Consider the following 12,859-nt stretch of genomic DNA (forward strand, 5'->3'; position numbering starts at 1 on the left):
CCAAAAAAAAGATTGTTCACAACTAGGGTGTCAAATAGATGATATTGGCGATGATGTGATATCACTTGAGGGTTCATCAAAATGTATTGATTTAATGATTTCCAATTGTATGGAGGTTTACTGTAATTTTTTAAAAGTCAAGTAAAGTGTAGTAAACCTAACCACAGGGAGGTAAATTTTATTTTGCACAAATTTAACTTCTTGAAAAATAATAATAGCCTTTTGTTCTCAGAAAATAAGAACTATAAACAGGAGAATCTATATAAAACGCCCACTCACATAGCCAAGCAGTGCAGAAACGACTAAGAACATGAATACGATAAGTGTTACCTGGTTGTGGGACCCGTGGAAAAGCGAGTAACCCGTGATGTGCGGTTCTGATAATCAGACGGTCCACGTTTGTCTTTGTGACTCTATGATTGATTGATGATTCTGTCTCTTTGAGTTTTTCTTTCTGATTCATTGGAGTGTTTTGTAATTTGGGATGGGGGTCTGAAATTTTTTTAAGTGTTGCATAACTACTAAAATTAGATCTGACCTGGGAATTTGTGACAGGTGTTAGAAGCTGTTACGACGAGGGAAAACGTACGGCCGAAACGTTGACCATGGACTATCATAGAGGTGCAGGCGTTGAGGTCAGTTATTTTATTTTATTTAAATTTACCAAACTAAATATTTCCGTTAATCTTAATTTTCGTTTAATTAATTAAAGAATATTGCTTGTGTTTGATATTTTGAACTTTCCATGTGTGCACATGTTGTGTCACACATATCTTAATTCCAATGTTGTAGGTCCCACATTATGTGTTAAAAAAAAAAAATCATGGCTCGTTTGCTCTAATTTTTATCAGCTTCTTGAATTTTGATGTACAATTATTATTGGGGTTGTTATTATATTTAGATGAAGCAATGTGTTATAATTTTAAGATATATAAATCTATGAGAATATGCTCTTCCAAACAAGTAGTACAATAGATCAATGTAATTACTACATGGGTCCAAATAAGTACTATATCAATGTAACGACATGGGTTTGTTGCAGGTGAGGATTGCAAAAATCTTCAACACCTATGGACCCAGAATGTGCATCGATGATGGTCGTGTGGTCAGCAATTTTGTTGCCCAGGTAGATCATTAATGCAGTATTTATTTATTTATTTGACTTGGTTGTGCAGGAAAAATGCGCTGTTTATTTAATTAGTTTAGTTAATGATGATTGGTGGTGATAATGTAGGCATTAAGGAAGGAGCCTATGACTGTTTATGGTGATGGGAAGCAGACAAGGAGTTTCCAATATGTATCGGACTTGGTAAGTGAATGCCTGATTGTTTATTCATCATGTGGGTGTTGTTTATTCTTTGTTTGGTGTTGTCAAGTAAAATTTATTGTTTGTTTTCCAAATTGCTTCTGATATTCTTTTGATGATCTTAAGTTGCTTCCCTTACCAAAAAGATATCAAATTGCACCTTATGCCGAGTTTTACTTTTATATTTTAAACTAAAATTGTTAAAGTAAAGACTGAGACTTTGAATAAATGAAAGTATTAAAATGTAACTGCTTTTTGCTTGTTGTCTTTGCTATTTAGTTCAAAAACTAGGCCTTATAAATTTTAGATTACAATAAGAGATTACCTTCCCCATGTGCATATAGCACAAATAAATAAAAAAATTTGTGCAAACTTGGTGCCTAAATTGAAAAGTATATTGAATCAGTTTGATTGTAGACTTCATGGAACCTACATTATTGTTTGTTCGAATCCTACCGTATGGATAAAATCTTAACCATAAAATAAACTCTCTCAGTTTTAAGTGAGATTAAGAGGATCATATTCCCCGTATATAAAAAGAGTGAAATTGAAAGCCGAAGGTGGGCCAGCCAGTTATAATTTCCCTTTATGTTGATATAAGGCACGGATCAGTTTACTGAGTGAGTTTTAACTCTCAAGTCTCAAAAGCATTAGAACTTTGTTTAGAGTTTAAAGTAAAGAGCACCTTAATATATTAAAGTGTGATCCCAGGTTGCTTTCAGAATTTAATTGATATTTGATGGTACGAAGATGCATATTTGATGTAGTAGTAAAATATCAATACTGACTAATGAGATGGCTTCTAGAGTCGTTGGCTATCTGGGGTAGGGCGGCCTTCATTGACTAAGATATTTTTTAATTTGTATGATTGGGAATATTATTTTCTTATAAGTAGGGTATCCGGGGTAGGCCTTTATTTGTAATGAACGGAACTGTCTCTTGTGTGATAATGAAATTAGTGATTAGATTATCCTCAAAAAATAATTGGAATAATAAGATTTTTTTAATTATTTATTTTCTTCTGTTTTCTTTTGGTGCTTTGTGTGGTAAATTTGCAATTACAGTTTAGTAATTTCTGTTCAGGATTATTAAAATTTTCTGGCATGTTGTGCTACTACAGGTGGAGGGTCTGATGCGTCTAATGGAAGGAGAACATGTAGGACCTTTCAATCTCGGTAACCCGGGTGAATTCACCATGCTTGAACTTGCTGGGGTAAGCTTATTGCTCTTCTGGAATTCTAAAACTTTCTCATTTTGAGAGAGGGAGAGAAACAACGTCAACAACAATAACATTTCCTGTTTCATGCCTTTGCTTTCCTTAAAATAAAAAAAACTAATTTTTGTTGTTATTTATAACTCTTGATGGAAGGGAAAAAGAACACAGTCCATTCCTTTATTTAACAAGCCATTTTCTAATAGGAATTTGATCCAGCTTTATTTCAAGAGGGTTTCGAGCATTACAATCAGTCAATCACTACTACTTAGATTTCAATTTCAAATCTGTAAGTCATCATTTCTCCAACATATTCATCAGTTTTGTTTATTTCCTTTCACTTCGTCCTTGAAATTAAGGAATCTAAAATTCCACATCAAATTGTTTTGTTCTTACTAATTTACTTTCCTTTATATTTATTTTTCACTAGTTTTAATTTAATGTACTTTTTAAATTTGTATTATAGTTTAAGATTTGCAAGTGTATTTACATCAGCTTACATGAACACTCAAGGAACCTCATCGTCATCGTCATCTTCTTCTTCTTCTTCTTCATCACCTTGACAGAGTTCTAGAAAAAAATTTGCAGGCCTTGTATATTCTGCTTGGATAAGGATTTGCGTTTGGCTAAGGAAAATCAATTTTGTTAGAGCTCTTGAAAAAGCAAAAGAAGAATCAAACTTTGCTATCATCATTCTCTAAAAAACTATGCATCTTTAACAGTAAGTTTTTTCTCTTTCTGTTTTACTTGAATGTACCTTTTTCTAATTTTTATAATAGTTTAAGATTTTCTATTATATTTTTAAAGATTTCCAAGAGCAGACAAGGAGCCTCAATGTCATTGCCATCTTCTTCTATGACATCTCAGTGGAAATACGATGTGTTTCTTAGTTTTAGTGGTGTAGACACCCGTAAAAAGTTTACGGGCCATCTATTTGCTGCTTTGGATCAGAAGGGCATTTTGACCTTTATCGACAATAGACTTGAGAGAGGAAAACCTATTTCATCAGAGCTCTTGAAAACAATAGAAGAATCTAGGTTTGCTATTATCATTTTCTCTAAAAACTATGCATCTTCAAGTTGGTGCTTAGATGAACTTGCAGTGATCGTTAGATGCATGAAAGAGACAGGATTGACAATTTTTCCCATTTTTTATGATGTGGATCCATCTGATGTACGAAAACAGATAGGAACTTTTGGACAAGCTTTTAATACACATGAAGATAAAGAGAACATAAAAAAGGTAGAAACGTGGAGAGATGCTTTGGAGGAAGTGGCCAATCTCTCTGGTTGGCATTTACAAGATAGGTAATTTCCATAACAAATTTATTTCTATTGATATATAAGCCATAGTAATTCTTTCATATACCATATAAATAGCTATTATAATGTATCATGATATGAATGGATTGAAATATTACATATACTAGTTAAAATTCTGTTGTATTTTTGGAGGTGTTGATACTTGATACTATTACAAATAGCTTGTGAGCCCACTTTTTTTTTTCTTGTTCTTTTTCTTTTTTTAAGAGGAGCACCTTTGAAATGATTAAGACGGACCTAGTTGATTAAAGAACATAACTTTCTATGGATAATAAATTTATTGATGTTGTGTTATACTCTTATGTGTGTGTTTTTAAAAAAGAGGGTAATTATCCCACATAAATCTAATAATATTATTTATCATTTTCAATATATGTAATTTTTAGAAGAATTACAATTTACATTTTGCTTGCTGTCCATTACATAATTTAGTCTATAAATTTTCAATTATATTAGAAAAAAAATTCTCTTACGAAACAAATTTATACCTCAATTTACTCTCTCTTCTTCTTACTCCTCCAATATGTACTGATTGTATTTCAAACAATAAATAAAAATAAAATGAATATGCCTTAAAATCAATTGGAGAAGTTTCTAACGATATTGAATTGGTCAATAAATTTGCTTTGTATAGCCAACAATGTTCTCCATGTTGAATTGGGAATTAAAAGTACAGTCCAAAGAAAATCGCAAATTTTCAAAGTAAAAAAATTAAAATTAAAAGTAAAATTTGCTTATGTACAAGCCATCAAAATTCTTGAGAATTAAGAACAATTTGAACCAAATTCTTAAAAATCATAGTAAACCAATATAAGAAATTGCATCACATGATTCACACCTAATTGGTTGAGCCAATTTCACACTCAATTGGTGAGTCCCAAACCAAACAGAATCAATCCAAAATCACAACAAATAATAAAAAATTGAGCCCATAACCATTAACTCATAATCTAAATTCTCACACACACATGTTATATAAAAAAAAAATGTCACACACACACTCTGTCTTTCTCACAACAAACCCAAAGTTGAACCTCAAGACTAAACCAACTCGGCATTGGTCTACCTCCAGAACATTGACAAGGTGTACAAGGTCTTCTACTCTTCTTCAACTGCAATGATGCCAACGAGAATGACAGAATCTTGGTGTCGGAGTTGAGCGCCATTCAACTCCCTCTGATGTTGTCAAAAATTGAAGAGAGTGTTATTACATGACTAACTTCTCTTATATACACGAGGAAAATCAAGAAAATATCACCAAAGTAATTAACTAACTGAAACTAACAAAGTAACTAATTGTAACCGCTTAAAAAAAAAAAAAAAACCTAGTTGCAACTACAAAAGCACTTTAAGAAAATATGAAAAATTGATTGACAATTTCTAAGGGGAAAAAATTGGAAGAATGGAATGTTGTTGGATCTGTGAAGGGTGTTTTTGTCAAGCTTGTACCATAAAATTGCTCAAAAAAACTCTAAATTGGACAGGATTTTAATGTTTTCATTTTAGTTCAAACTTTAAGAGGCACAATCATAAATTTCCGTATATATAAACAGTTTGTTTTGAAGAAAAATATTTTCTTAAAAATGTTTTCCTATTTTTAAATGTTTGTTCGCACGTAAAACGTTGTCAAATTTGTAAAATATTTTTCATTGATTGTAAATCTTTTATAAAAAGTTGTAAAACGATTTACCTTTAAAAACTTAGTAAAACATTTAACAAAAACACAGTGACTCCCCCTCTCCATGCTCGGAATTGTTGTGCCAATGACCTGTGCTGACGGTCTGGTGGCCAAAGACGATATTCCGACAACCTGCATCTTCTAATCTGATAACTAGAGACACTTCATTTAACAATTCCATTAACCTAGCCCCTAAGACTTTTAGTCAATCGAACTCAAATTTTGGAGACATTTTAACACTTTTATAACTCAAAAGTGATGCTTTAATGAGCCAAATTTGTCTTCTGCATGCCAAGTTACAGATTGTATTAAGTTCAAAGTGGACAAGTAGGTTGTTTTCGGAAAGATGTAGTTTTGGCTCAATCATTGTTTTGGGTTAAATAAAATCCTTGGAGCTTGTTTAACCGTTTTATTCATAAACCAATTGTTTACATAATTTTATATAGTAGAAAAATGTTTACATAATTTTGAAGAAGTAGAACGGGTAGTAGTTTATAAGTGATATTAATCCACCGATATATAAATTCAAAGAATTCCTTCACTTAAAAGAAGTAAAAACAAACCTAATTGAGGTATTCTATTTTTTTTTTTTTTTTTTTCTCTTCAACAATGAAAATCGCATACCTTAATTTGGGCTCGACTCAGGAGGAGGAAGATTGGGTTTGTGTTGGCACAAAGGCTTAAATATTCTAATTCTTTTTTTTATTTTTAGAGATCACTACATTCTCTTCACTCATTTTACCTGCAATTAGGATGCGTTTTCAGCTTTTTGCCTGTCTACTCTGCTAAATTTGTATAAGCCATTGATATTAATATTTTGGAAGAAAATTATTCAACATTCTCAGAGTATGGTGAATTTAAAATTTTAAATAGTGGATTTTATCCTAAATTTAAAAAGTGAGATCCAACATTTATTTGAAAGGAGGGAATATAATGTTATTATATTCCAGGAGTATTACATAATTTCCCTTGGAACAAAAATCATCAGTGTTCTCCTTTATCCGCTAATTATATTATACTATGTGTTCTTTCGCCCATCTATCCTTTTTAAGCTTTGGTTACTTTAGAAAGGAAAAAATAGACATGCAACAAGATATAGTTGTAGTATAAAGTGGAACACTTAATAGGATGTTAGAGTAGATCATCCTAAGTTTGAACCTAGTACAATTGGCAATTTAGGACGATAGATTTTTATTTTTTTGTTCTCAAGCAATCTTAAAAGGTCATGGACTTTTATATTTAGCATGTTTAACTTCAAACATTCCAATGAAGTTACTCTCAGCGATCAAGCATGAAGCAAGACACCTATTTTTTTTTTTTTTTTGGTCAATCAATATATCTCTAACCCAAATTGATTTTGGATTTAGCGGGCTAATATCATTGCTAAGCTAAGAAATGGTAGTGGTTGAGCACTTACTTTCTCTCCCTCTTTTGCTATTTTTTTTTTTCGTTCTATGATTGGGACGACCCACATGTGTTGCGCAAGAATGATAATTGTATGCTTTATAAGTAATTAATTAACAAAACTGTATGGATCTGTTATAAATAAATACATCAAAAACTATAGCCCCCAATCTGTTCATTTGACTTATACATTTCTTCTCTGGGTAGTTTTATCCACGCTTCTTTGTGCTAATAAACTCATATTTGCCTGCCAAAGAGTATCACTACCCAATATTCTTCTTCCTCTCCCATGGGTTTATGATAGATTTGTACCATCACGTAATTGTTGTTCTATCTTCTCGCCAGGCATGAGGCAGAATTTATCGAGCACCTCGTGGAAGTCATTTCGCATAGGTTAAATCCAGAATTCTCAAGCTTTACCAAAGACTTGGTAGGAATAAATTCTTCAGTGGAGAAATTGTTCACTTCGTATTTTGGTCTCGTGAACAAAGTTTGTATGGTAGGGATTTGTGGCATGGCGGGGTTGGGAAAGACAACTCTTGCTAGAGCTATGTATGATAGGTTCTCTAATTATTTTGATGGTTTTAGCTTTATTGCTAACGTTGGGGAAGTTTTTGAAAAAGGAAATTTGATTTTACTACTACAACAACTTCTTGAAGAAATTTTGATGGAAAGAAAGATACAGAGTGTTGATCGTGCAATTAACATTATCAAGAATAGGCTACGTCGTAAAAAAGTTCTTCTTGTTCTTGATGATGTTAATCAATTGGACCAATTAGAAAATTTGGCAGGAGAGCCTAACTGGTTTGGATTGGGTAGTTGGATCATTATAACAACTAGAGATAAATATTTGTTGGTCCAACATGGTGTGGATAACATATATGAGCCTAATATATTGAATAGAGAGGATGCTTTAAAACTTTTTTGTTTGAAAGCCTTTAAAAATGAAAACCCCAAAGAAGATTATAAGCAACTCTCCCAGGATATTGTACACTATGCTAATGGCCTTCCATTAGCTCTTGTTACTTTGGGTTCCAATCTGTTTAGAAGAACAAGAGAAGAATGGCAAAGTGCATTGGTCAATTTTAAAAAAATTCCTCACAAAAAAATATTTCATATTCTTAAAGTAAGTTATGATGGACTAGATGAAGTGTCTAAGGAGATATTTTTGGATATTGTATGTTTCTTTAGAGGAAAGACGGAAGATCGAGTAATAGAGCTATTAGAGTATCGGGGTTTTGATGCGAGAATTGTTATAAAGGTTCTGATGGAAAGATCTCTCATAACCATAGAAAATAAGAGATTGTGGATGCATGATCTATTACAAAAAATGGGCAAACAAATTGTCCTAGAATCACATAGAAAGCCTGGAAAGCGTAGCAGATTGTGGTCTTTTGAAGATTTGCTTCATGTTTTGAAGAAAGATACGGTAAGAACAATGACAAAGCTAGAATTCAATTTCAGCTACCAAGATTAAGTAGGTATGATAATAACATAATTTTGTTCTTAATTGTTCTTTAAAAAAATTATCCAATAGAAAAAGTAAACTTTTTTTTTTTTTTGGTAAGAGAAAAGTAATTATCTAGGTACTTAGAATAGACAAAGCTTGGTCAGAGGATACTCCAGATTTTATCCAAAGATAATTTGTTCTTATATAAGCTTTTAAAATTTGTTTGGAAAACTGAGTTGATATTTTCATCTCCTTTGACACAATTTAAAACTTGAGTATTCAATTATTCTTATCTTTGATTGTATAATTAATCTACCTATCCTTTGCTATTGATTCTTAGGCAGCGGAAGCACTTCAAGCCATAGTCCTAAATCGTTATGAATGGGAAAGACAAGACTGGAACTTCGAAACCTTTTCTGAAGCTTTTTCAAAGATGTGTGATCTTAGATTGCTTATAATTCACAATGTGCACATCCCCAATGGTCTGAATCATGTTTCTAACAACCTGAGATGTCTTCAATGGACTGGGTACACTTCAGAATGTTTGCCATCCAGTTTCCAACCAAAAGAGCTTGTGGAACTCAATTTAATTGGTAGCAAAATTAAATATCTTTGGGAAGGAGTAAAGGTAATTTTGTTTTATTCTTTTAACTGTCTTTCTATTATTTAGTATTTTTCTTTCCTTAGGAGTGGCTACACTTGCGTATTTGAGTTTGCTTTCCTCATTTACGTTATTAAATATAAATTCTCGATTTAATGCAAGTTTTTTTTAACAGTATTTGGACAATTTGAAATGCATGGATCTTAGATATTCCGAGGACCTTATTGAGACACCTGACTTCAGAGGAGTTCCAAGACTTGAGAGATTACATCTTAGTTGGTGCAATAATTTGGTTGACATCCACCCATCTATTGGGCATCTCAGTAGGCTCATTATTTTAGATCTAGAATACTGTGTCTCTCTTATTGATCTTCCCAGCATGTCTAGTGAAATGGAGTCCCTTAAAATTCTTAAACTCTGCGGTTGCTCAAAAATCAGGAAGATTCCTGAATTTAAGGGAATAATGAGAAGCCTATCAGAACTTCATTTGGATAAGTCTGCTATTAAAAAAGTACCCTCATCAATCGAGTGTTTGACTGCCCTTACTTTATTGAGTCTAAGGGATTGTCAATATCTCACATGTCTTCCACGTAACATGGATAGTTTGAGGTCACTTGAAAAACTTGTTGTTATCGGATGCTCAAAACTTAACTACATGCCAGAGCACCTTTGGAATATAAAGTGTTTGGAACATGATTTGAGTCAAACTGCATTTAGACAGTCTTTAGACAGAAATGTTTCTATGAGGCCTCGGTCACGTTCCCCAACGCTGAGTAGGTTTTCTAGACCGCCATGGATTGAAAAATTCCAGCAATGGCACTTGACACTTAAACGTCTTGGGGTACACCTACAATTTCTACCACGTGACTGGGAGATTATTACAAAGCTGCCTGATCTGCGCATCTCCAACGATCTGAATTATTTTCCTAACGGCCTAAGACTTCTTGATTGGTGTGAATATCCTCTCAAATGTTTGCCATCCAGTTTCCAACCAAAAGAGCTTCAGGAACTTAGTTTACATGATGGCAAAATTAAATATCTATGGAAAGGAGTAAAGGTAATTTTGTTTTATTCTATTAACTATTTTTCTATTATTAAGTATTTTTCTTTTCTTAGGAGTGGCTACACTCTTTTTTTTTTTTTTGGTCACAACCCTGGTCGCAGTGGCCTGGATATAACGAGAGCAGCGTTGAAGTGACATTTACAAAATTGAATCACTATCTACAGGTAATCCTTCTCTCTCTCTTTAATTGATAAGTGAATTATCAAGCTTTTTTTTTTTTTTTTTAAATTTTTGCGTGGTGTACAGGGGCTCCTTTGTCCAAAAACTGGATATGAAACTTCTATCAGAAGGAAAGAGGACGGATTTGGAATTGCATTTCAGACAATTATTCTTGGATATGAAATTCCGTGGTGGATAACTCATCAAAGGTTAGGGAACTCAATAAGCATAGAGCTGCCTCCAAATTGGTGTAATAGTAAGTGGATGGGATTCGCACTCTGCGCTTCTTCACATATTTCTGTTGAAGAGTTTCACCTTACTGGCAAAACATTCGGTCTTAAAGTTCACGTGATAGCCCGTGGTGATACGCCTCACAGTTATTATGCCACTGAAATTTCCTGTAGCACAAAACTTGTTGCGAGGCACATTTGGCTATTGCACCTGTCTCGTGATGATTGGTTTGCTACTGCTCGGAGTGGTGAATTCAATCAGATTGAGGTTGTATTTGAGAGCACTAGGCCAGGCTTGTATGTGCGGAAATGTGGGCTCAGTTTGGTATATAAGCAAGATGTGGAAATGTTCACCCAAACAATGTGCAGCAGTAATCGCATTACTTTAGAGGGTTGTGATGGTTCGCATGATGAATTTGACAATTTATGGAGAAACTGTGATGACTATAACGATAATGAACCTGGTGCAATTTGCAGCTCTTCTGAGGAAATTGAAAGTTGCATCTCTTCAGTCAATGGTAATGATCTTATTAAATATCCTTCTGTTACATACTTACATGCCAAATCCTATTTTACTTTATATTCTTTCTAGTTGTTCAGCTTAGTAGCTAGCAAGTCAGTCGTTTCATTTATCTTTTTCTTCTTTCTGCTGACTACGCGCAAGCAATTATCCAATCATCCTATATTTTCTGTGTTACTAAAATTAACTTTAGATTCTCCCGCATGAATGCATGGCAAATTGTCTAGGCCTCTACATCACCATCACTTACAGGAAGCTTAATAACTAGTAAAACCTTATTAGCCAAGTTGAGAATATTATCTGCATAAGAAACACGTTCTCAAGCTTCACTCGTTACATTGCATTGCTCTGAGGATTTTGCTAAGGTAAATGCATGGTCCAGTCCTAGTTTGGCACCCTATTTGTAAGTGGCCGAGTATTATGTTAAATTTCCATATTCACCTCAGGCTGGCAGTTGATTAAGTGCAACTAATTGATGCATTCTTGCCCTTACTGAGGCCAAGTTCAAATTGAGAGCTGTTAAGCTATTAGACTCAGTGAGGGCTTGCTGGCATTCTGTAGACAAGAAGTTAGTTAAATTTTTGGAAGTTGAACTATTCTGTTTATTCTATATATAATGCGTTGTTTTGATAAGCATGGTAGGTGTTTGCGAAATACGTCCAAATAATGTTTTGTTTTGTAGGTATACAAATTTTATACCCAAGCAACATTAGTGTAAGCCATCAAAAAAATTGTTACTGTCCAGCCCGAGCTACACTGAAAACAATATTCACTACTCATGAGAATTTTGGAAGAAGGTTTTGGACTTGTGGCAAGATCAAGCAAAATGTAAATTGTGGGTTCTTTGAAAGGGAAGATCCAGAAATGTGTTCCTATGGACAAAGAGTAATACATCAACTACAAGAACGCCTGGAGAAGATTGATAAGGATAAAGTTGATCAACATGAGTTAGTTATGCTTCGTGAAGAAAACAAAAACTTGAGGATTGCTTTGTTGTTTTCTTGGATTGCCATTGTAATCTATCTATATTATAGTTTTTTATCTAGAAGTTGAAACTGAGCATTTATTGCTGTTAAGTTCTTGTTGTGCCACCTTATTGCCACGTTATTAGCCTCATAATTATTATCTTTCTTATTTACTTTTTATTCCCATTTTTTTTACAAAAAATATATAAGTAAATTATTGACTTTACATATTCATCTTGGACAATTTAAAATTACATATAATTTTGTCTCTACATATTCATCTACTTTAATTTAGAATTTTTTTCCTATTTTTTTACAAAAAATATATAAAGAGATTATTGACTTTTTTTTTTTAGAGAGTTTCAACATATGTCATCCACTCCTAATGATAGTTTTTTATCATCAAACCAAGACATCAATCAGTTTTTGGTGTGAGCGGAGATTGAACCACGGATCTCTTATGCAACCATCATCTATCTATATATATCTAAAAGCTGAAACTTAGCATTTATTATTGCTGAGCTCCTGTTATGCCACATCATTGCCATGTCATTGGCCACATAATTATTATCTTTCTTTTTCTTTTTTTTTCCTTTTTTTTATATAAAAAATATATAAGTAGATTATTGACTTTACACATTCATCTTGGACAGTTTTTACATTACATATAATTTTGTCTCTACATTTTCATCTACTTTAATTTAGAATTTTTTTTTATTCCTATTTTTTTACAAAAAATATATAAATAGATAATTGACTTTTCTTTTGAGAGAGTTTCAACTTATGTCATCTGCTTTTTTTTTTTAATAGCTTTTTATTATCAAACCAAGACACCAATCAGTTTTTGGTGTAGGCGGAAATTGAACTCAAATCTCTTATATAACCCTTAAAGACTTCACCAGTTGAACATTACATATAATTTTGCCCTTACATATTTATCTACTTTAA

General features: G+C 32.8%; 2 protein-coding genes across 2 annotated transcripts; both read left to right on the forward strand.

The window, feature by feature from the left end:
- The first annotated feature begins 478 nt into the window (after positions 1 to 478).
- LOC142643910 (UDP-glucuronic acid decarboxylase 4-like) lies at positions 479 to 2,564 on the forward strand. Its single transcript, XM_075818625.1, has 4 exons — positions 479 to 635; positions 1,043 to 1,126; positions 1,235 to 1,309; positions 2,427 to 2,564. Exons 1-4 carry the CDS (start codon positions 606 to 608, stop codon positions 2,562 to 2,564), a joined length of 327 nt encoding a protein of 108 aa, XP_075674740.1. The 5' UTR covers positions 479 to 605.
- A 455-nt stretch (positions 2,565 to 3,019) lies between these two features.
- LOC142644665 (TMV resistance protein N-like) lies at positions 3,020 to 12,056 on the forward strand. The gene is made up of 8 exons (XM_075819240.1): positions 3,020 to 3,051; positions 3,362 to 3,826; positions 7,269 to 8,352; positions 8,714 to 9,001; positions 9,150 to 10,031; positions 10,139 to 10,201; positions 10,284 to 10,944; positions 11,629 to 12,056. The coding sequence occupies exons 1-8, from the start codon at positions 3,020 to 3,022 to the stop codon at positions 11,997 to 11,999; spliced, it is 3,846 nt and encodes a 1,281-aa protein (XP_075675355.1). The 3' UTR covers positions 12,000 to 12,056.
- The last annotated feature ends 803 nt before the right edge of the window (positions 12,057 to 12,859 follow it).

This window comes from Castanea sativa, chromosome 7 (genome assembly GCF_040712315.1).
Source record: "Castanea sativa cultivar Marrone di Chiusa Pesio chromosome 7, ASM4071231v1".
Lineage (NCBI taxonomy): Eukaryota > Viridiplantae > Streptophyta > Magnoliopsida > Fagales > Fagaceae > Castanea > Castanea sativa.